This window comes from Myotis daubentonii, chromosome 19 (assembly GCF_963259705.1).
Source record: "Myotis daubentonii chromosome 19, mMyoDau2.1, whole genome shotgun sequence".
NCBI classification, from domain to species: domain Eukaryota; kingdom Metazoa; phylum Chordata; class Mammalia; order Chiroptera; family Vespertilionidae; genus Myotis; species Myotis daubentonii.
This window is the reverse complement of record NC_081858.1, coordinates 12,021,207-12,045,765: the sequence shown is the minus strand read 5'-3', so window position 1 is coordinate 12,045,765 and position 24,559 is coordinate 12,021,207. Positions and strand designations below refer to the sequence as shown.

Here is a 24,559-nt window from a genome sequence, read left to right as displayed (position 1 = left end):
TCTAGGTTGTGCCTTCTGTTAATTTAAATCCATAGATTCTTTCTGCCTTAGATTGGAGACATCTGAAGCTGTTGCACCCCAGAATTTAATTTGGGAGATGCATTTAACAGATTAGTTTAACACTCTATGGTTTATTTATAAAACATGGCTTACCCTTGCAAGCCTGACAGTTCATCATGGAGTACCCCCACTGGAGGTCAAGTTTTGGTTTTCTTAACAGCCTGAGTTCTCTGAACCCCTGGGTCAGTTCCCCTGATGTCCAGTAGAGGCATCCTCTTCCTGGGGAATTGTTTTAAGGAACATCATGGTTTTCAGGTAAACAGACCTGTGTTAGAGGCCCCTGGTTGTCCTATAACGTTTCTGGGAGCACCCAGGCTTGCTGAGAGGAGGTTCCAGAGCTGGGAATCCGTAGCTACCATAGGGACAAACCATAGGGACATAGAGCCAAGACACAGCATCTCACCAGGCTTGAGGTAGGTTGCCATAGTGGTTTTAACAGGTGATCGCCCTCCCAAGTATATTGAAAAATCTAGCTGAGGTTTTACCCCAGCACCCAGTCTCAGTACAGACCTGTCATTTAAAAAATGAGCTTTAAAAAAATAAATAAACAAATAAATAAAAAAGAGCTTTAGATAAGGCCAAGCTGAGCTAAATGCTTGCAAACAGCTGCTCTGAGCCCATACAACATTATCTGATGATGTAATGAAAGTAACATAAACCAGAGGTGGTGCTTCCTGTGTGAGATCACAGCTAAGAACTCAGGAAAGAGAGGCTCCATCCCTCCTTCCTCTAGGAAACCCTCAAGTGCCATCCTTTTATATTGTGAGGACAGGGACAAGGAGATGTCATTGTATTCTATTTTGGACTTTCAGAATTTTATCCATATGATATATTATGTATTCAAAAAATTAACTTCAAGAGGCATGGTATGCCAGCTATAAAATGCAGACTTCAGAGAGAAATGTTTGCTTTTTGCCAAACAAGTTAGTACCTTGTAAATCAGTTCTTCTAAGTGTCAAGCCTGTTAGGCTAAAAATTTGTTGGCTTCTCACTAAACCAAGGTGACTTTGAAACACTACTTAAAAAGATCCTCCATTAAGTTTTTATCCTTTTGCTAAAACAAGCACTTGAAACTTATATAAACCCAAGAGGAAATCATTAAGTAAGTTGTTTTAAGCTGAGACTATGTGCAAATAAATCTCACTTTTCTAATTTAACCTTAGACAAACCAGCACCTACTGCTCAGCTTCTAAATGTGCTTGCTATTGAGGGCTGGTCTGGATTTGAAGACTTCCCAATTTGTGGGGAGGGCTGAATTTCTGGAGCTCACTGTCTTACAATAAGTAAGGCAAGATAAGTGCTCCTAAAGCTTCAGCAGGTGCCGAGTTGTATGGTTTCTGTAGGGAGGCAATGACCTGCTCATGCTGGTTAGTGTGAACCGCAGCTGACACCGACCCTGGGCTCTTATGAAGAAGGGAGCTACAGCTCTAGCCAGTTTGGCTCAGTGGATAGAACGTTGGCCTACAGACCAAAAGGTCCCGTGTTTGATTCCGGTCAAGGGCACATACCTTGGTGTGGACACCCATTCACACTATACCCAAGTGAATTAGACACTAACTAGGACAAAGTAAAGAAAAGCATTTTTGAAAATCTAATTTTATTCCTAAAGTTCAAATTAGCTAGCAGTAGCACTGAAAATACACTTTCACTATACAAAACAGTGTAAACCAATTACACATTAGTAAAGAATTTAACACACACTTTTCTCTAGTGAAGAAGCTAGATGCAGCCCTTGCTATAAAAAGCTGTACCTGAACAGAAATGGACATGTTATTAGTCTCTAAGGCCCTGGCAGTTGACTATATAGATAAATGTCAGTGTTCTCAATGAAGTTTAAATTCAGAAATAGCAACAATGTGGAAACTTACATTCATCAAATAGTAGCATTTAAAATATCCATGACTAATAAAGTGAACATTCAGAGGTACCACTGCTCAGCATGTACCATGTTGGTCAGTTGTGGACAGTGATCTCATCCAAACAGAAGTTTCAAACATCTGAGTAGTTTAAGCTAAAAACAGAAGAAGGGAGAAGAGAAGAGAAATGTCCTCCAAAGGGAGAGTAGCTGATGCCATCTGCAATCTGACTTCAGCAGTTACTGATCACAGACGTGTGATGAAGCCGGGCTGAACCTGGGAAACAGCATGTCCACAGGCTGACAGGGGTATGGCACAGACCAATGTTGCCGTAACTTACTATGAGTCTTTGTTCCCAGTTAGTAGTGAAAATAATTTTAAAAAATAACTTGAACTTTTGAACAGTAAGTTTCCAGTCCCTTCTGTGCACGGAAATGTCTGGGTTCAAGCTTGGGGGCGAATGTCCTATCGGGAAGAGCATCTACTTCAGGACTTGAACACGTGCACAGCACGCACCACATATTGTCGGCAGATGGGACACTCACTCATGCGCTTGCCGCACTTGGTACAGGTGACCATGTGCCCACACTCAAGCAGGACGCAGTCGATGACAGCATCCATGCAGATCCGGCACAGGCTGTCATCTTCCTCTTCCTGCAGCTGCAGCCGCTCACCATCTGAAAGGTAACAGAGAGCTAGAACTGCGCCTGATAGGCTGAGCAGCCACCTGCTGAGTGACCACAATAGGCACAGCATGATCCTGCAGTAAGAAATAATCCCAACTTCTCTGCACTTCCCTCCACTAGAGATGGCAATATTAATTCCTACACCTGGTAGAGTTTTGTGAGAATAAATGAGAAATGCTTAGCTTAGGACCAGGTATAAAGTGCCCAACAAATGTTAGCTATTTAATTCTATTTTAATCTATGTAATTCCAGGTTTTGGTGAGGATTGCTTCTGTAAATAAAAATGAGGAAACCTAGGTTATCCTTAATATGGGCCTTGGAGTCAGAACACCCTTGGAATTTTCAGCCACCTCCAACTTGGGAAAGTTGCAGTGTCCGGGGCCTCATGTCAGCAGGAAAAAGTTATATTTCCATAGTGAAGTTACGAAGAGTTGTACATCAAGTAGCCTGTAGTTGGAGGAAGCCCCAGACTCCAGCCTTGGAAGCATCTCAAAAGCCACCTATGTTTCTGGTCACCCTGGTACTGATGAAATGTAACTGAAAAGGGTTGCGGGCCTTTTCTGGCTCTCTGGCCCAGGTTAGGTTTTGAGAAAATCCCGAATCTGAGTAAGAAAGGTGCTAAATGAATTCTAAAAGTTCACAGCTTGCCTGCCATGACGGGTATGACTCATTCAGTTGGAGTGTCATCGTATACCAAAAGGCTGCGAGATCAATCCCTGGTCAGGTCACATATGGAAGGCAACCAATCGATGTTCTCTCTCTCCTTCCCCTCTCTAAAATCAATAAGCATATCCTTGGGTGAGGATTAAAAAATTTTTTTAAGTTCATAGTCTGAGATTTGGACCTAGAGTTGAGATATTGAGGCTTCCATTTCTACAAGTCACAGAAAGGATCAATGGGGATCATGAATATGGTTTGGAAGGACAATAATTCAAGGTTGAAAAAGCCAGTAATCCCTGGATTTAAGAGAAATAAACACTGTCACAGAAATAAATTTGACTTGTAACAGAAACAGCCCAGCTTCTAAAGCCTAAGGAAGGATACTACAGGGGAAATAGTAAAAAAGAAACCTACATGACTTTTGGTTTTCTTCATTCTCTTTGTATAAGCGGTTTACTTTCTCTACCAGCTCCCATTTTTCACAACAGCCAGAATAGTTGACAAAATTCCGAGCCAGGATTTCCTTCAGCTGGCGCACGCTCATCCCTTCCACATCTTCAAGGCTTGACAGGTCAGACAGTGAAGCTCTCAGTCTCTTCTTGGAGATGCCAGGTGCCTGAAATTATACAGCACTTCTATTCCTACCAATTCAGACCTCCCACAGCAAGGAAAATGACATGCTCTCACCCTACAGTCATGACTAGCCCTAGATATTCTTCCCAGATTACTTGTCAGTCCTTAAAGTATCCTATATCATAAAAAGCTAATATGCAAATTGCCCCCTCAGGAGTTTGACCACTCGATTTGATGTGTGCTGACCACCAGGGGGCGGTGCAGAATGAAGGAAGGCCCCAATCGGCCCTGATCACCAGCCAAGCCTAGAGACCCCCCTACCTGTGCATGAATTTCATGCACCGGGCCTCTAGTTATATATTCAAACCTAAAGAAATATCCTCTGCTAATCAGCAAAAGTGTACATGGGCCTTTTCCTGCCTGCCAGGTTGACATGTCAGGAAACCAAATTTTATAGGAGATCTCACCTGTTCCTCCAAGTTGTCTTCTTCATCATCATCATCATCATCATCATCGTCATCATCTGTGTTTGCTGATGCTGTTTCACTTTGTACCTATATGCATAATGGATATGGTTATGTCAGAAATCACCTTTTCCTAACAGTATCAACCCATCTTTATCACTGGAGTAAACCTTTCCACAGACCTTCCCCAAGAATGCACCCAACAATGGGCATATTCCAAGACTTCTTTGGATCCTGAATGCTGCTGCCCCTTCCAAAGAGTTGGGCCCTACATGATTTGATTAACTTCACTTCTGTAAAATTATCTCAAAAGCCAAATTCCTAGGTATATGTGAATTTATAAAACCTAACCAGAACCCTGAGGACGGTCCCATCATGGGACCATAGTCCAAAGCCATAAGCCTATGGAATTGCACTGAGTCATTATCAAAGGACCTGCCTACATATAGCTAGTTTAAGCCTCTAAGATATAGATAGAAACTAAAGTTCTAAGATCAGTGCAAGTGTCAGGGGATATGATTGAAAGATCTCGACAGTAATTCCAAAGAATGGTTTCTAGACTTCTTCACTGATGGCTATTGCTAGTTCTAGTTTTTAGACATTCCTCAACAGTCAGAGGCACTCTTCTCTTTAGGAAGGACAGAAATCCATTTGATTTATATACCCTTTTTCATACCTTTCTCTGACTTTTTCTTGACCATGGCTCTACAACAGTCAAGGTTAGTTCTCAGTTTCAAATATTCTACCTCACTGGTACACAAGCATCAAATGGCAGCATCTGCAGACCTCACCAGTATTCTGCACTGGTACTTCTTTGAAATTAACAAATAACCACATTCGTTCACTAATTCAGTGGTTCTTTCCCATGATCCAAATTAGGACACTTTTACTGCAGCAAGACATCTGGGCATTAGGTTAACTTACACTACTGTTTCCATGGTCACTGACACAGTCTTGCAAATGTTTATATTTGACTTTTCAGTCATTTCACCATATAAGATAGGGAAACTGAGGTAACTAAGGTCAAGAAACTGATGAGTTATTTAGGACCCTTCAAACAGCTGACTTTGGGGCCACCTAGCACCTAAGCTTGGAAACTCACATCAGGAGGCTTGTAAGTGCAAAGTTCAGCAGTGTGTGGAACCTCTCTCCCACAAGGAGGCATCAACCCCTAAAGACCCCACCAAGAGTAGACATGCCAGACCCTTAGGGTAATTACCAATCATACCTGTGCCAAGGCTCCAGATCCTAAGGTCCGGTCTCTACCCATTAGTTCTCCCTGAAATGAAGACAGGGTAGCAGAGGGGGCTGAATAGTTTGAAAAAAATGAATGTGTAAAAAAACTAGAATTCTGGGACCTTGAGGAATTCAGACTGCTGGTGTCCAGGTCGTCCTCAGAGCCCAGCCCATGATGGCACAGCACTAAATCTACCAAGTCTTCTTTCTCTCGACAGGTATCAATGGGTATGTTTCTAAGAATGAGATATTGCCGCAGATCCTTCACTTTCAGTCGCATTAACTGAGGGCGCTGAAAGGCCGTCTCTTGTAATAAGTGACAGGTGGAACATCTACGAAGATTTTCTTGTAAGACTGAGCAAACGGAGCAAAAATCCTTCTTGCAGTCACAACATATGTGCTGAAGAAACAAATAGAAAAGAAGCATTTAATGATAGCCAGCTATGAGCTGTTGTGAAAGTACTAGTTTTCTTTCTTTTTTGCCTTCTTTTAACATTTAATTCTAGTTCTTATGAAGTGCTCTGTGGCACCAGACTATTCTCACAGGTGTTATGTTCCAAAAGCCATGAAAATAAAGAACAGTCACTGCCAAGGCAGTTTGGATTCACAGAAGTTCAAATACAGCCCTTTAAAAAAAAACCATACACTCTTGTGTTAATGAATTAAAACCTTTCCACCCCTTGGGGCAAACATGTAATTAGCAGAGCAGAGCTGTCTGGAACCACATGGAGCAGAAAGCACAACCACAAACTTTTTTTATGTGAACAATTTCCACTTAAAGAGAAGCAGGGGAGGGGAATGCGTATAACACAAGGAAAGAGAAAGGCAACTGATCTCTCAAGATCAATCCAAGTGAACAGATGACCCCACTAATGCAGTAATCCTTACCCTACACAGCCTTAATCACAGTCAAAGCCATTCCACTAGCAAAACTTAAAGAAGACACTAAGATGTGGTCATTTCCACTTGGTACATTGTTCCCACAAGCTAATACCTTGTTCCTTAAGTATTTTAAAGGACTGAATTGACAATCAAAGATTGTGAGAACTATTGCATGATGGTTCTCAGAAAGAACAACTTTAACCCAAGTGTTTTATGTTGAACAGTAGTTACCTTAATACATTCATTTCTTCACTTGAGTTAAAAATATGGTTAGGGATGTATTTTTTTGAAACTTGAGATCAGAGTATATACAGTAAGTCATCTCTGAACAAAACTGTAGACTAATTAAATCTCTTGCTTTGGAACATAAGCATCATTAGGAAGAATCAAGGTGTACAAACAGGTCAAAGTTTAGGAGCAACATGACAAGTAACAATGTCTAGTCAGAAAACTTGAACAGTAATTTAGTCCCTCCAACTGAGTACTTTCCTAAATGGGAAATGATTAATAGGACTAACTTTTTGGTATTTTTTATAAAAAGAAATGATTCATTAATATTCAAAATTACATACAATCAAGAATTCTGATGTCTTTTGTATATAACATTTCATCTAACTCACCTTCTTTCTGAAGACTGAAAATGAAAGTCCACAGGCTTTGCAAACTATATTGGGCCCTTCTGTAGGTGCTGGTGGGAAAGTAGTGGAAAAATCAGAGTTTGGCGTAAATCTGAATGGACCGGTACTTCCGGCGAATCCTGCCTGCTGGCCCCTGACAGCTCCGGTTCCCATGACTTCATTCAGCAGTCCACAGCATGAAGCCCACATAGATGTGGCACCCGCCTGGAAAGGAATATAAGAAGGAACCAGATTAAAGCTAAGTGGAACCTGGGCTCTCTGAATGCCATTCTGGAGAGGTATGTTTGCCCTAAATAACTTCGAGATTATTCTTTAAAATTTTTTATTCTTACTGATTTCAGAGAGGAAGATAGAAACATCAATGATGAGAGAGAATCATTGATCGGCTGCCTCCTGCACACCCCTACTGGGGATCAAGCCTAAAACCCGGCATGTGCCCTGGACCAGAATCGAACCCGGGACCCTTCAGTTCGTAGGCCAACACTCTATCCATTGAGCCAAACCAGCCTGAACTGAGATTATTCTTTAAAGCAGAGGTCCTCAAACTACGGCCCGCGGGCCACATGCAAATACAAATATTGCATTTGTTCCGTTTTGGTTTTTTACTTCAAAATAAGATATGTGCAGTGTGCACAGGAATTGGTTCATAGTTTTTTTTAAACTATAGTCCGGCCCTCCAATGGTCTGAGGGACAGTGAACTGGCCCCCTGTTTAAAAAGTTTGAGGACCCCTGCTTTAAAGTGTCAAAATTTTAAGCTATTTGGAAAGATAACTTTCTGGTATTTGCAAAGAATATTTCCCATTGGGGATACTCATAAAAACTACCTATTTTTTCTATGTGCTGAGGCAGATTTTCCCAGGTATCATTTAGCAGAAAGAATATAAACTCAAATTACTTAATTCCATTAAACTTCTGTTCTCATTTATAACTGGGCATAATAAACCATGGCATAAATTTTTTTATTTTTAAAAAAATGACTGGGAAAACATCAAAATGCCAACTGAAGCTCTTTTAAGTTTTTAATGTATCTTTGTATAATTTATTTTTTTGAGTTTTTCTCTACTTCCCAAAATCTTTAAAAAGAATATATTAATTTGACATTAAGGAAAATATTTTTTAAAAGCAGTTATTCTACTTTTTGTTGTTGTTAATCCTCACCCGAGGATAATTTTTTCAATTGTTTTTAGTGAGAGAGTGTAAGAAGAGAAGGGGTACAGAAACATCGATGTGAGAGAGAGACATCCATTGGTTGCCTACGCACCCCTGACTGGGGCCTGGGATTGAACTTGCAACCCAGGTACATGCCTTAGATCAGGAATCGAACTGGAGAGCCTTCAGTCCGAGGGCCAACACTAACCACTGAGCAAACCAGTGAGGGCTATTCTACCTTTCAAAGTGAAAATACTGAACACAAAATGTATGGGCTATCTACCACTCCACTAAGTGGCCTGAAAAGTAATGTACTGCCCTTTTATATCTTTTTTCTTTCATCTCTTCCCTTTCTGTGAACCACAAACTGCTATCACTATACCCACCTAGCAATCTGTCTCCTTTTTTACTGCAGACTCAGAAACCCAATAACCAAGCTTGTTAGAAATATATATACATATTTTTTTCAGTGAGAGCTCAAGGTATTTTCCCATGTTTAAAGTAGAAAAGCTATGATGTTTGGAGCCAATGTTTGTCCCTTGACCTAATTTTAAAGTATATTGTAGACTCTGAATAAGTGATAGGTAATAGAAGTCCAGTTAGAAGAGATCTTAAGTCCAGTTAGGTGAGATCTTATGTGTTAAAATGGCAGCACATGACCTGGCATAGTTCATTTATTTATCTAATTTGTTCAAACATTTATTGTTTGTCCAAGTTCTTCAAAAACTTTTTAAAAACAATTTTAAAAGGCTATTTGGGATGCTATAGAAGGATCATATTATTCTTGCTACTACCCAGGAGTAATATGTTATATTAAATATAGGGAAAGGAGAAGGTAAAGTAGTAAGAAACCACAATACAAGATTCAAACAGTCTTAAGTATCAGGGTCACTGACTTAAGTATTATATAGCTTCACACCCTGTAATTCTCAAGAAATAGTGATGCCTTTAAAAGTCCGGTTAAATTATAGTTAATAGTTCATACCTTTAAATATATACTTTAGAATCATAGTTTGTTTAAACATAAAAGGATGAAAATCCAGATTTACTCATTTAAAGTGAATATTCTTTTTTTTTAAATTGATTTTAGAGAGAGGAGGGGAAAGAGAAAAATCCATGTGAGAGAGAGAAACATCAATCAGGCCACCTCCCACACTTGCTCTAACCAGGGATAGAACCCTAATAAGTGCCCTGATTGGGAATGGAAACTGCCACCCTCTGGTATACAGGACAACACTCCAACCAACATAGCCACACCAGCCAGCGCTAAAGTGAGTATTCTTTTACCAGAGGATTCCATCTACAGTGCTTTAAAAGGTAAGCTCTTAAAACAAGTAAAATGTTGTTTTAAAAATTTTAATTTGTACATAACATTTTGGGGGAGTTATACAAAACTCAACTGTAGACTATACCACTGGAATAAACTTTTCTTCATTCCAGAAGTTTAAAGAAGTAAAGTTTTTGAGAAGCTTCAGCTTCCTGCTGACCTAACTACTAAACAATTAGACAGCTACATTAGCTTTTATCCCTGTTTTGATTTCTGGGAGATGTTGTCTTCCCAACTCCAGCAAATGTTCCTTGTGGACAGAACTTTTTTCCACTGCATCTATAGTTCTGCCATCATGACTCTGATAAATAACTGTGTAAAAGGTTCCTTTATATTACCTCTTGAACGGCAATGTAACATTATTTAAAATTTTCATGCTACCCAGAAAATTCAAATTGTTTCAATGAGAAAAAATAATAAAGGTAAAAAATGACTTTGACCTAGCAGGTTAAAAATCTCAAATCCAAATCATACTCCCTTTTAAAAACAGCACTGCCGCACATTGTGTTCTTTCAGAAATCAGTTGTATAAGTTACAGAACACGAATTTCCAAACCATGATCATTAAAATTCTAGGCTGAAAATGTTCACAGCTCTGGTGAAGAGAATAGAAGAGTTTACTTCAGGAAAACAGGTAGACATCAATATTGGAGGGTAACAATTTTGTCCCAATCCTCATGTCTCTATAAAGGGGATGGAATTTCCTCCTTCATTCACCAGAAGGGAAAATAATGAAAAGATCACTTCATCTTCTTTTGGTTACATCATCATAAAATAAAAATTAAAAAACACAGACAGGCAAAAATATGTTGCTACAACCTATTATTTGGTACAACTCAACCAAAAACCGGAGCAGAGGGAAAGAGGAAAGACTGAAAAATCTAGGTTTTGGCCTCATTAGATCTGTGAACTCAAAATTGGACAAAATCTCCCAATAAGAGAATAATCTCCCAATAATACTCTTAGCACATCCTGAGGGTAAATTTGCCCATGTATACTGTTAGCTTCTGACAGTAGTGTTTGCAACACTCTAGCCTTCTTGAAAGGTCTGAAATTTGAAACAGTGGAAGCCTCAGTCACTAGTTTGTTGTTTGTTTTTAATCCTGACCAGAAGATATATTTATGGACTTTTTAGAGAGAGAAGTAGGGAGAGAGAAAGAAACATTGATCAGTTGCCTCCTGTATGTACTCCAACTGGGGATCAAATGTGCCCTGACCAGGAATGAAACCCATAAACAAGAGCCACCCGGCTGGGACAGCTCAGTCACTAGTTTTATTTGAAGTACCTTTCCCCAGTTACCGTATCTGGTAGGATAATAGCCAAAAAGCTTCCCCTTTTGCACCCTTCCTTCAAAAGCTTTAGAGACCCAAGTTCTATTCTGTCTTCCCTATCCTCTAAGATCTTCCTCCTGCATTCCCTTATTTTTTTAAATTCACTCTCTGCTCATCTTTTATTAGCAAGCTTGAAGCTTTTCCCAAACTACTATATTTCCTCGTAGATTTTCTGAGCAAACCCAATTTCCAGACGGTACACAAGACACAGACCTTTGGCTTTTGAATTTTTAGTAAATTCACTGAGTTATTGCTCTGCCTCAATTCCAAAGAGGTATATTGCTGAAGTAAGGGTCACCATCCACCTTTTATTTGCTTTTAAACAAAAACAAAACAAACAATAACTATTACCCTTCCATGAATGAAGCCAAAGTCTGGATCTCTGAAAACTAAAGCTATGATCTGGGCTTATGTGACTAAAAATTATAAATCCTATTTGGGACCAGGGTTAAGAGCAAGACTCTATAGGCTAAACTACATGAATCCAAGAGGTTAGGAAGAATAATCTGTAAAGTTGGCAATATTTCCTCCCTTGATCAAGAATGTAGTTCAAAACAAGAGAGAAAAACCAGGCACATCTTCCTATGCTTGGCACAAAACTTCTAGCTCAAGGAATTTAGCTATTTGCAGTTTATTTGCTAGTCATCAGTTTATTTGCTACTGAGAAGAAATGGCTTTTCTTTGATAATCCCTTTCCTACACAACCCCTTCAGCCAAAATTGTTCCTGAATAGATTATTCTTGGGACCATGGCCTTTCTTATATCAGTTAAGAACCAGGTATCATATTAAAAAATTTACATGGGCCTAGTAAGAGATTAAATTCCACAGCCTCCTATCTGGACTGCCAGACACCTAGATCTCCTCATGCTATTCAGACACCCAATGCCAGTTTTGGTGTGTGTTTTTTCCCCAAAACCATTGCTCCAATATTTTAAAAAATATATTTTTTTATTGCTTTCAGAGAGGAAGGGAGAGGGAGAAAGAGATAGAAACATCAATGATGAGAGTCATTGATCGGCTGCCTCCTGCACGCCCCCCACCAGGGACCTAGCCCACAACCTGGGCATGTGCCCTGACCAGAATAGAACCTGGGACCTTTCAATCCTCAGGTTGATGCTCTATCCACTAAGCCAAACCAGCCAGGGCTGCTCCAAGATTTTTGAGGGCCAATAACACTACCTTTTTTTTTCACTCCTAATTTGGAACTAATTAAAAAATAAGACAAATAGAAATGTAAATGTTTGCTTCATTACTAACTAGAGGCCCGATGCACGAAATTTGTGCAAGGGGCTCGGCCCTCACAGCCGCTATAGCTTGCCTCAGCCTGGGCTTTGTCTGGAAAGTCATCCGGAAGGACATCCAGGTCATTTGGCTGGCGGGTTTAATTAGCATATTATGCTTTTATTATTATAGAAGATAACACCAATTGGAAAACATGACTTTAGCTCTGCAGCCAAATGGTCTTGATAATAGGACATCCCAGCTGACCAACAGCAGCTTACCATCTAGTTGACCATATTGCTATCCCCCCATAGGAAGACATCAGACAAGTCCCAGAGAGGACTGAGCTAGAGCATGTGTAGTTCATTTGCTAAAACTCACCAGCCTAAAAATTGCTTTTTCCCCTCTGGTAATAGAAAGGCTGAAAGTGTTCCTCCTATATTGTTCCTTCCTTAAGAATGAATTCGAAATTTCCTCCCCTCAGTAGGAGTATATAGGGGGGGAGCGGTGCATTAGAGGGGGACTGACAGATTCCAGGACTGTGAGACTTTTTCCCACAACAATAGACTACTGATTTTATAAGCACTCTCTCATATTTCTCAGTCAGATTCACACAATATAAGCTCATTCTGAATCATCATTTCAGTCAACAAAGCAAGAGCAGCAGCCTATCCTTCTTTCCAACAGAGTGCCAGTTTTCAAATGGCCTCAAGGTTCAGCAGTCTTTGATTGTGTGTATAATCTAATATGCTTTTAGAATCCGTATGGTGGGGAAATACTTCCAAAATTTAAAGAATTAACAAAAACTTTATTACAAATTTTGAAACCTAAACTACATTAGAATATGATGCCTTTTAATGATTCTACCAAATGTAATGGTAACCAGATAAACTAAAATAAAGAATAAGAAAAGTTGCCCTGATTTCAGGGATCAGTTTTACAATGAGTTACAGAAGAATGGTTAGAGCAGTGGTTCTCAACCTGTGGATCGCGACCCCTTTGGCGGTCGAAAGACCCTTTCACAGGGGTTGCCTAAGACCATCCTGCATATCAGATATTTACATTACGATTCATAACAGTAGCAACATTACAGTTATGAAGTAGCCACGAAAATAATTTTATGGTTGTGTCACAACATGAGGAACTGTATTTAAAGGGCAAGAAGGTTGAGAACCACTGGGTTAGATTATTGTCCCAATATGCCAAGGTTGCGGGTTCTTTCCCTGGTCAGGCACAAACAAGAATCAACCAACCAATGAATGCATAAATAAGTGGAGCAACAAGTCGATGTTTTCTTTCTCTCACACTCTTAAAAAAATAAAAATATATTTCCATGAAGATCAAATGACAGCCAAATACAGAGTCAATGGGTATGAAAACAGCAGAAAACTAAATAATTATGTGGTAGGCAGTTAGATTGATATGAGCAGAGCAAGGACAGATGAGCCGGGTATAAGTCACCAGGGGCAGTAAGCCCTGGGTGTTTAACTATGTGCAAAACTGGAAAAACAAGAACCTCACTGCCCTAGGGTAACCTTTCTTCCTCTAGCATATCATGATGGTTTGGACCCCTGACCTTTCCTCTCCTGGCATGTCCATAGTCATGCAGACCCTTCAGGAGGAGGAAAAAGGAGACAAAGAGTGGCCTCTAATACAGGCCCTTACGCATTAACCCGCATTAACCCGCAGGGATAACATCCAGGCCTCAGCTGTTTTAGCTCCAGGCTCAGAAAAGCTGCAAAACCTGACAAGCAATGCCAGGGCTAGCATCAGGACCAGCTGCATTGATGAATGACCCCCTACCCTGGCACCTACCAATCAGTGAAGACCACGACTCTAAAAGGACACGCCTGACCTCCTCCAAGATCCCTGCCTCTGGAGAGGGACGCCTTCCCTCTTTCTATAGGACACACCCCCCTTTCTCCGCACCCGCTTCCCCAGGCACATTTTCCTTTCCAAGGCCCTTCTTTTGCCTCTTCAACTTGTTTCCTGAGCCCATTTCTTCTACAGCTGACTTCTACTTGTGACTTTGTAAATAAACTTTCTTAGCCAGAACTCAAGTACTGAGGTTGCTGAACCAAGGTCCAGTCTGATTCTACTGTTGTAACACCTAGTTCCCTTTTGCAAAAATTATGGTCTAAACCGTTTGCTTTTGATTAAACTAGATAAGCAGCAGTAATCATAATGCCACCTCCTAAAAGCTGCTTGCCACAACTCTAAATTAAATATGGTAATATGTTACAGATATTTTAAGGATAACTTAAAAGTTTCAAATTCAAGAACATTTTCTTGGATGTTGTAAGAAGCTACAAAGACCAGGCAGGGATTCAGGTTTTCCATCAGTGAACGTTTCCTCAGAGAATCCAACCACTGTAGCCTTTGTTTTTAAACTCCAAACAACCTTCAATTTGCTAAAATTCAATGTCCTGTGTTTAAACTATATGAAAAGATATTTCAAATCTTGAAACCAGTAAATAATAAAACAATGTTTTGCAGTTTGAATTTCAGTTGGGTTAAACTTTCCAGTAGAACTAGAGCAAAGCAGAAGAAACAGTTGAGATAATAAGCAAAAATACTGATCCTATTTAGAGCCACTTGAGAAAAATGTGCTCCTTAAAATGTGAAAGGATTTCTTATTGAAACTGCTGCCTCAACTGAAAAACAATATGCAAGGAACTCTACTACATTTTTAACCAAACATCAGACCAGACCATATACCACCAAGGAGGAAAATATACCTACATCCTAAATTCTTTCTTCATTCCATTTGGACATTAAGCAGGTTGCAAAAACAGATACTAATCTTAAAAATGTAATACTTTTAGGTAAGACATTTGGTCACATCGATAGTTTTACAATAATGTGTGCTGGAGATCATACCTTCCTCATGTTTGGGTTTTGTTTTCTTTTTCTAAAACAGTGTACTTGATCCTTAGCACCACTCCCCCACCTTTCAAAGAAAAAAAAGGAAAGAAAATTATAGTCAACATATTACTTTCTCCTTGATATCTCATTTTGAGCATGGAAGAATTAATGTGATTAGTACAATTAAGGAAAGCTGAGATTAATATAAATATAGAAAATCATGAAGGAGGATTAAATCAAATTAACATAGGACACCGATTTTGTTTTTGTTTTAAATCCCTGTGAGTTAATTACATGCTACTCTAAGGTTAAATAGTTACTTGAGTCTTGAGAGGTAAAACTTATTTCAAAACAAACAAATTAAAGGAAGAAAGTAAATACCCATTCCATACATACACTAAAACCAGTTGCTCCTGGGTTTGAGTGAAGATGTACTTTATCTGATTGCTTTGCTTTCAAAATAATTTTAATTCCACTGGAAGTACTTGCTTAAGTGAACGTTCAAATGTTAGAATTTCTGACATAAGGAATTACTAACCCTGCCTAGAAATCCCCACAATTAAACCATTTCAATATAAAACAAAATTAAATAAATCAAATCCTAAATTTTGTGAATCCAGTTTTCACAAAAACATAAATGAAATGCAGTATCTTCATCATTGTCATCTAGTTCAAATTGAAGTCCATTTAGATCTGCTTCATGAAAATAAATTTTTTCTACATCTTCAACCGCCACCAAACTTTGTTTCTAAAATTTCAACTCAAAAAGCTGTATCTCCCACCTAAATTAAAAACACTTCTGTTTTTAAAGAACTTGCTTTAAAAATTCAACACTGGCCGAAGCCGGTTTGGCTCTGTGGATAGAGCGTCGGCCTGCGGACTCAAGGGTCCCAGGTTCGATTCCGGTCGGGGGCATGTGCCTTGGTTGTGGGCACGTCCCCAGTGGGAGATGTGCAGGAGGCAGCTGATCGATGTTTCTCTCTCATCCATGTTTCTAACTCTATCTCTCTCCCTTCCTCTCTGTAAAAAAATCAATAGAATATATTAAAAGAAAAAAATTCAACACTGGACCGTCCTAATTCCTTCTACATCTATACTTCCTTGATGGGCCACACATTTAATACTAATAAAGATACTGATGTTCTTTGAGGCATTCTACCCATAGGTCCCTCTGTTGTTTTTGGAAGATGATGGTTTTCAAGAAAGCAAGCTTTTAATAAGTATTTTAATAAGTATTCTAAGTTGAAATATTTCATCACTAAAGCTTGGAAGTAAAAAAAATAAGCTCCTCCTAAGATAGCCTCATACTTGAACACACAGTTCAAAAGTTACCTATTGCAAAATTCTTCCTTGCTTCCTGCGGCCAGAAATAACCTTCCTTGCTCTTGGGGGTTTCACTCCCCCCCCCACCCCACCCCCAATTCTCATAATGTAGTTACTTGGAATGTCTCTCTTGACTGGCAAACTTCTAAAGGGTGGGATTGTGTTTTGAATTACTTCTGCTAACAACATCTCCGTCCTGACACACAGGACATGTTTGGTAAAATGTATGTTGAATTTCTCTAGCTGCCTGACACTCCCTTTATCAGTCTTCCACAGTCAGTCTCGGAGACTTTGTGTAGGTCCGGTTCTAAGCCGGCCGCTGGCTCTGTTAGCTTTCTTACCGCACCGAGCACACCTCTTCACTGAGGTGAATGAAATCGGCTTGTGTCTCAAAGGGTAGCATCACCTTATGACTCACCCCGCTGGGTTGGAGTCGGGCAAATGAATCAATACCTGAGCGGATTGTTGTACACGGAGCTCTTGAAAATTCCCAGCTCCCCAAAGTAGGCCGGAACCTGCCCCCTTCCCTTCCACTCCTCACTCGGCGATGCTCCCACGCTCTCACACCCACCTTGAAGAACTCAAGCTGTCCAATTACTTGCTGCGTAACCTACTGGCGATGCAGACACATCCAGTTTGCTAGCGCTTTAGGTCGCGGCCCCCAATGTTTAACCTACGGGGGGAAAAATAAAAATCCTTCGGGGTGGGATCCCCGGCCCGAGACAAGTCGAACCTATTAATAGCCTGGTCCCAGCCTCACGGCTCCCCGCATCATCACTCCTTTTCTCCTCATCCTGCAGTTGTGGTCCTGCGACAGTCCCGTGGTGGTCCCGACAGTTGGGTTAGTTCAAGGACTCGGGGCGGGCAAGGGCACGCAGTGGGCAAAGCCGCGAGGGCTGAGGCGAACACCAGTGGGTCTGTCTCAGGCCCCCGAGGACGCGGACCGGGCCCGGCGCAGCACGAAGCCCTGAGGCGTGAGCGCAGGGGGCGCCCGGCCTCTCCCCGCTCCTCGGGCTTGCGGCCCGGAGGCGCTGTGGGAGTTGGGGAGATTGGGGAACCCAGGGTATCTATCTGTCGTGGATCGGTCAGGGACCCGGACGCCGGGCGGCCAGGTCGCCCCTCAGCGGAGGTCTCTGGAGAGGTGCCGCCGAGGAGAAAAGAAAGCAATTCGGGCGCTCTGGCCGGAGAGGAGAGACGAGGAGGGGCTGCCCTGCGCCACCGGTCCCTCACCTTCATGGCCGCGACCGCCGCGTCTTGGTCGGCTCCCGCCGCAAACTCAACACCATCACAGCTCCTCGCAGAGACGAGCTCCTTCCTTCTGGACCGCGATTACGGCGCCTCCTGAGGCGACCAAGCGTCCGGACGTAAGGGGCGGGGTGACGCCCGCCGCGCGCCCCCGGGAAAGAGCGCCGAGCGGCGGCCAAGTTGACCAATCCAAAGCCGACACTCGGGGGGCCGGTCACCAGAGCCAATCAAGTAGTGGAAGTGGGGCGGGGCCTCGGCGCCGCTGGGTGGGCGGAGGAAGACTCCATCCGGGCTGGGGCGGCTCAGGGCGGATCTGGGCGTGGCGGGAGGCTTTCTCCCGGCGGTTTTCGGTCCCTGAGGAACCTGTGCGGCTGAGACTTGGCTCTAGGCCAAGCTCCCCAGGGCGGGAAGAGGCGTGATGCGTTTGAAAACGCCGGTAGGTTTGCAGGCTTTGGTTTTAAGCGTCAGAGCGGGGCCCTCAGATTTCCGCTCGAGACTTCCGAGCCCCTCACACTCGGTAATGACCTCGGGTCTCCTCACCAGAGGGTCCGGGGGGCTGCGGCAGCTGCGCACGCAGAGACGCGGTTTTGAAACGGCATTGTTGGAAACATTTCAATAACGGTTCTCAAATCCCAGCTGCTCTTTTTAGAGCGATGTTCAAAACAATCAAATTCTAGCACAATGAGAGAATTCAGGTGAGCCCTTGGAGTGGAGGGTTGTTTTGTGCGTGTTTTTTTTAACAGAACGAGTAAATTCAAGTATTCAGCTTGACTGGATGACACTCAGTTGGTTTCCCTACATTCATCCCTCTTCCCTCCAACTCAACCAGTATTTTAGTTAAATAAGAAAGAGACATGAAGATGCCGAGTCACTTGTCTTAAGGACCTAAGACTTGTATTCCTTTGTACTGGGCTTGCCTATTTATATGTACTGCGCCAGGTTAAAACACGGAGCCACGCCACTTCCTTAGGCTGAAATGATTCTTAATTTTTAGCTTATTTTTCTTGCTTCAAGCATTGACTTCCCCAAAGAGGAAGGTCCTGGATTTTCCTCTTTGCAAAAACTCGAAGAAAGCCTTTCCTCACCATGTCAGAGTAGTCGCTGAGCTTCACTGGAAGAGAGTATCACTTCTTCTAATGATCTAGGCACAAAGAAACTCAGTAAAAACTTGCTAATGGTACGAAGCCATATTTCTCATTAGAAAGGAAGCTGGCAGGTCTACCCCAAGAGTTAATCAGTACATGAAAAGAAGCTCAACATCATTAGCCATCGGGGAAATGCAAATCAAAACCACAATGAGATACCACTCCATAACCAATTAGGACGGCAAAAAAAAATAAAATAATAATAATAATAATAAGTGTTATTGTGGATGTCGAGAAACTGGAACCTTAATACATTGCTGATGGGACTGTAGCATGGGACAGCTGCTTTGAAAAACAGTCTGGCAGCTCCTCGAAATGTTAAACATGGAATAATCATATGACCCAGCAATTCCGTTCGTAGGTATAAACTCAAGAGAAATGAAAACTAATATCCACACCAAAAAAAATCCTTGTACGTGAATGTTTATTGCAGTATAATTACTGGTACAGTAGCCCCAAAGTGGGAACAACCCTAGTGTCCATTATTTAATGAATGGATAAATAAAATGTGGTCTAGCCATACAATGGAATATCATTTAGCCAAAATAAGAATGAAGTACTGGCGCTGGCCCAGCAGTTAGGTTGGTTAGAGTGTTGTTTCCCATATGCCAAGGTTGCGAGTTGGATCTCCGGTCAGGGCACATAGAAGAAGCAGCTGTTACCCTAGACCGGCGGTTCTCAACCTGTGGGTCCCGACCCCTTTGGCGGTCGAACGACCCTTTCACAGGGGTCGCCTAAGACCATCCTGCATATCAGATATTTACATTACGATTCATAACAGTAGCAACATTACAGTGATGAAGTAGCAACAAAAATAATTTTATGGTTAGGTCACAACATGAGGAACTGTATTAAAGGGCCAAAAAGTTGAGAACTACTGCCGTAGACAGTCAGAGGGAGTACCCGGAGTCTCTCCCATTGGCCAAGAAGGCGGCAGGTGGAGGTGCTCCATAGAGTCAAAGTGGGCCCTCCATCCAGAGGATATTAATCTGGAGGTCTCAGGAGAGGATCCCAGCAGAACATTCCTCAGCTTTCTAGGTGTGTCCTTTCAGGGTCGTGACCTCTACTCGGTTGGCGCCAGGGTATGGGGGTCATGACTCAAATTAGCTGGTCCTAATGTAAGCCATGACGTTGCTTGTCTGGTTTTGCAGCTTTTCTGGGCCTGGAGTTGAAACACAACTGATGTGGATGCGGGTCAGAACCTCACTGTCCTAGGAGCTTAATGCTTAAGGGCTTTCTTCGGCCTCTTCGTTCATCTTCAAAGGGAATCTAACCCTCATGACTAGAAACATGCCACCATGGAGGAAAGGTCAGGGGAGGGTCCGAACAGTATGACCAGTGATATGCTAGGGGAGGACAGGTTACCCTGGGGGCAAGGTCCTTGTTTCCCTAGTTTTGCTTGTTGCTAGACACGCCCTGGTGACCTTCTGTACCTGGCCCCATCATCCTTGTTCTGTTTATACCTATCTAACTGCTTACCACAGTTCCATATACTGTATGTGAAATGTCCAGAATAGGCAAATCCATAGAGACAGAAAGTAGGGTAGCAGTTGCCTAGGGTTGAAGTAGGGTAGCAGTTGCCTAGGGTTGAGGGGTTGCGAGGGGGAGGGATAGAGTGACTATTAATGGGCACAGGGTTTCTTTGGGGAGGTGATGAAAATGTTCTAAAATTGATTGTGGTGATGATTACGAACTCTGTAAGTATGCAAAAAATACTTAATTGTATAATTTAAATGAGTGAATTGTATATGTATGATATGTGAATCATGTGGGGTTTTTTGTTTGTTTTTTAAATATATTTTATTGATTTTTTACAGAGAAAGGGAGAGGGATAGAGAGTCAGAAACATCGATCAGCTGCCTCCTGCACACTCCCCACTGGGTATGTGCCCGCAACCAAGGTATATGTCCTTGGCTGGAATCGAACCTGGGACCCCTGAGTCCGCAGGCCGACACTCTATCCACTGAGCCAAACCGGTTAGGGCGAGTCATATGTTTTTTAAAAAATATATATTTTATTTCAGAGAGAAAGAGTGATAGAAACATCAATGATGAGAGAGAATGATTGATTGGCTGCCTCCTGCAGGATCGCCCCTACTGGGGATGGAGCCCACAACCCGGGCATGTGCCCTTCGCCGGAATTGAACCTGGGATCCTTTAGTCTGTAGGCTGACGTTCTATCCACTGAGCCAAACCAGGTAGGGCTGAATTATATCTTAATAAAGCTGTGATAATAATGATAATAAAAAATATTGAGAAACAAAAAAAATAGTTAATGAAGCTGAAGGGTATCCAGAGTAAAACAATTTAAAAAACAACAACAAAAACAACCAAGAGTAGATAGAGATTTAAGTATTGGAGACCATTTTATTTTATTTTATTACTAGAGGCCTGGTGCACAAAATTTGTGCACGGGGGAGGCAGGGTGTCCCTCGGCCTGGCCTGTACCCTCTCCAATTCGGGACATCCCTCTCGCAATCTGGGACTGCTGGCTCCTAATCACTCGCCTGCCTGCCTGCCTAATCACCCCTAACTGCACCCCTGCCAGCCTGATTGCCCTTAACCACCTCTGCCTGTCAGCCTGATCGCCCCCTAACTGCCCTTCCCTGCTGGCCTGATTGCTCCTAACTGCTCCCCTCTGCTGTCTGATCACCCCTAACCGCCTCTGCCTTTGCCCCACCACCATGGCTTTCTCCAGAAGATGTCCGGTCTAATTAGCATATTACTCTTTTATTAGTATAGATTATTATTTCTTATTATTAATCCTTACCCGAGTATATTTTTTTCCTTGATTTTTAGAGAACATGGAAGGGAGGGAGGAAGAGACTTTTTATAATAACACTCTTTTTCAGATGTGTACTAGTTGTACCAATTGTGGTTCAGGCAAATAGTTTGTTTTTTAACAGTCATAGCAGTTCAGTACTTTGTATTTCAGAGTCAAAAAGTATTATCGGGACAGATGGGATAAGTTATTGCAGTTCAACTGCATGCTTAGGATGTATTGGGGCTGTTCTCTGAGTTTGTTTTTTTAATCCCTCACAAAATTTTTTTATTGAATTCACAATGTGCTTAAGTCAAATAATTTCAAGATCCCAAATTCAAGATGCAGCAATTTATTTTTATTTTTATTTTTATTTTTTTAAAATATATTTTATTGATTTTTTACAGAGAGGAAGGGAGAGGGATAGAGAGTTAGAAACATCGATGAGAGAGAAACATCCATCAGCTGCCTCCTGCACATCTCCTACTGGGGATATGCCCGCAACCCAGGTACATGCCCTTGACCGGAATCGAACCTAGGACCTTTCAGTCCGCAGGCTGACGCTCTATCCACTGAGCCAAACCGGTTTCGGCAAGAAGCAGCAATTTTTTTAAAAAAATTTATTTATGGATTTAGAGAGAGAGAAGAGAAACATCATTCATTGGTTGATTCTTTTTTTAAATATATTTTTACTGATTTTTTTACAGAGAGGAAGGGAGCAGGATAGAGAGTTAGAAACATCGATGAGAGAGAAACATCAATCAGCTGCCTCCTGCACACCCCCAACTGGGGATGTGCCCGCACCCAAGGTACATGCCCTTGACAGGAATCGAACCAGGGACCCTTCAGTCTGCAGGCCGACGCTCTATCCACTGAGCCACACCCACACCAGTCAGGCCATTGGTTGATTCTTGTATGTGCCCTGACCTGGGATTGAACCCCAAACCTTGGCATATCAAGGTGATGCTGTAACTGAACCACCTGGCCAGGGCTAAAAAAATTTTTTTAAGTGACTAAATAATCTGTTTATTTCAACATCATGTGTATTCATAAAACAAGAGGGTAGATAGCTAGCTATTTTTATTTTAGCAATGGACTTAATGATAAATCATAGGAGATCTTATCAGCTTTTCAAAGTTGGTTAGCAATTTGCTATAATAAGCCATTTCTTATTTTGGAAAATTTCAAGCATACATATATGAAGCAAATAGAATGGTGTAATGAAGTCCCATGTATCAATCACCCAGTTTTAACAATTCTCCACATTCTATCATTCTTGTCTCAAATCCAACACTCACATCTCTCTACCCACTTCCCACCCACCCCCCATCTGAGTTAAGTTGCATTATTAAATTAGTGCATGACTGGTTGCCTAGCTATGATCCAAATGAAAATATCTGATAATTGGATCTGGTTTGCTATGTTGTGTTTATCCTTGGTCACCTTCACAAATTTAACTATTTACCCAAAGTAATCCATTTTCTTTGTGGCCATTTCTTCAATTGCATGACTTAAGAGTAAAGGGATTCTATAACTATCCTCACTTAAACTGAGTTTGTAAATGCCAAAGTTGTAGATGGGTCATAAAATCTACCCACTGGTGCCTTGGCCGGTGTGGCTTAGTTGGTTGAGTGTCATCGCGTGCACAGAAAGGTCTCCAGTTCAATTCTCAGGTCAGGGCATATAGCCAGGTTTTGGGTGTCTCCCCTCCCTTCCCTCCCCTCTCCTCCCCTCCCCTCCCTTCCTTTCCCTCTTCCTCTTCTCTTCTTCCCTCCCTTCTCTCATCTCTCTCTAAAATAAATTTTTTAAAAATCTACCCACTGTAGAGTGAAAAAGCATCTCGTCACTGGAGTGCTTAAGCCAGGTCTTATCTGAATCCTGGCTGTCTGATTGACATCTGCTACAGGAAAATCCATTTCAACAATACATACTGCACTTTAGAGAGTAGTTGGAGAACAGATGGTTCCACAGAATCATTTGTTCTGGACTCAGAATCTTCTGGGAATTTTCCTGGTTAATTACTTTGCTGACTTGAACATATAACCCCTGTTCTGCCTTAAGGTTCTCCATCTGTAAAATAGATATAATGATTATTGACTAGCTTCGGTCTTACACTTGGCTGAATGGTTGAAGAACCCTGATACCAAAAGCAAAATGGAAACAGAACTTTAAACTGGTTTCCAGAAAGTAAAGCAAATAATATAGGATCCATTTTCTATCTCTCTGAAGTAAGTTGGAGCACTTTACAAGCTGCCCTTCTGGATCCTCCTTAGTAGGCAAAAAGGGGACAATATTTTCCTTTTATGGCTTGGGAAACAGCCACTGAAGTAAGCTCTCTTGCCTTATGAGGCAGTGATGGAAGTTAGAATAGCTGCCAAGTCTCCTATCCCTAGCCCACTGTTTTGCTCATCTGTATTACTATTCTTCCAATAAAGAGGCAGATCTTGCAAAACAAGTTAATTCCTATACATTAGATCTGCATTGACATATAACCTCTTTATGGACATTGTTAACAAGTACATTATGGGGAAACAGTTCACCTACCACCGAAATGTGGAATTAGTACAATTTCCCACTGATATTGATATATCATTGATATATATTACATACCTACTATGTGTCAAGGGGCCATGTCCTCATAGAGTTTAAATGGCCATTATAAAAGAAAAATGTCAGAAGTGGAGTATTGGTTTCCTGAAGCTGACATATCAAAACCCCACACACTTGGTGGCTTAAGTGTGCAGTCCAGTGTTTTAGTGACTAATATACCCATATAATCACCACATAAAACAAGATATAAAACATTTCCATCATCCCAGAAAACTACCTTGTGTTTCTGTCTAGTCAACACCTCCTCCCAGCAGCAAAGGCCTCATTGTATAATTGTTTATTTGTCTGCATAGACTGGAAGCTCCATGTCTGCCTTCTTTAAACATTTCACAACCTAGCACGTAATAGGCACTGAATAAAGAGGGGTGCATGAACGAACACATGGAACATGGACAGAATGGATAGAAAACTGGAGTGATGCCTGTACTTATGATCAACTGGCTATAAATTGGGGTTCCCACGATTCCCTCCTCTGGTCTGATAATTTGCTAGAGTGACTCACAAAGTGCAGAGAAACATTTATTTA

General features: G+C 41.6%; 1 protein-coding gene across 5 annotated transcripts; it reads right to left on the bottom strand.

Moving 5' to 3' along the window:
- Positions 1-1,628: 1,628 nt before the first annotated feature.
- Positions 1,629-17,655, bottom strand: RNF34 (ring finger protein 34). 5 transcript variants are annotated; one of them, XM_059676396.1, is made up of 8 exons: positions 17,504-17,653; positions 16,845-16,946; positions 14,966-15,035; positions 7,038-7,259; positions 5,528-5,935; positions 4,303-4,389; positions 3,677-3,878; positions 1,629-2,593 (listed from the first exon to the last, which is right to left on the bottom strand). In XM_059676396.1, exons 3-8 carry the CDS (start codon positions 14,972-14,974, stop codon positions 2,403-2,405), a joined length of 1,119 nt encoding a protein of 372 aa, XP_059532379.1. In that variant the 5' UTR covers positions 14,975-15,035; positions 16,845-16,946; positions 17,504-17,653; the 3' UTR covers positions 1,629-2,402. The 5 variants fall into 5 exon arrangements, with proteins under 5 accessions (XP_059532379.1, XP_059532380.1, XP_059532383.1 ...); XM_059676397.1 differs by lacking the exon at positions 16,845-16,946 and having other exon boundaries at positions 17,504-17,655; XM_059676400.1 differs by lacking the exon at positions 14,966-15,035.
- Between the last annotated feature and the right edge of the window lie 6,904 nt (positions 17,656-24,559).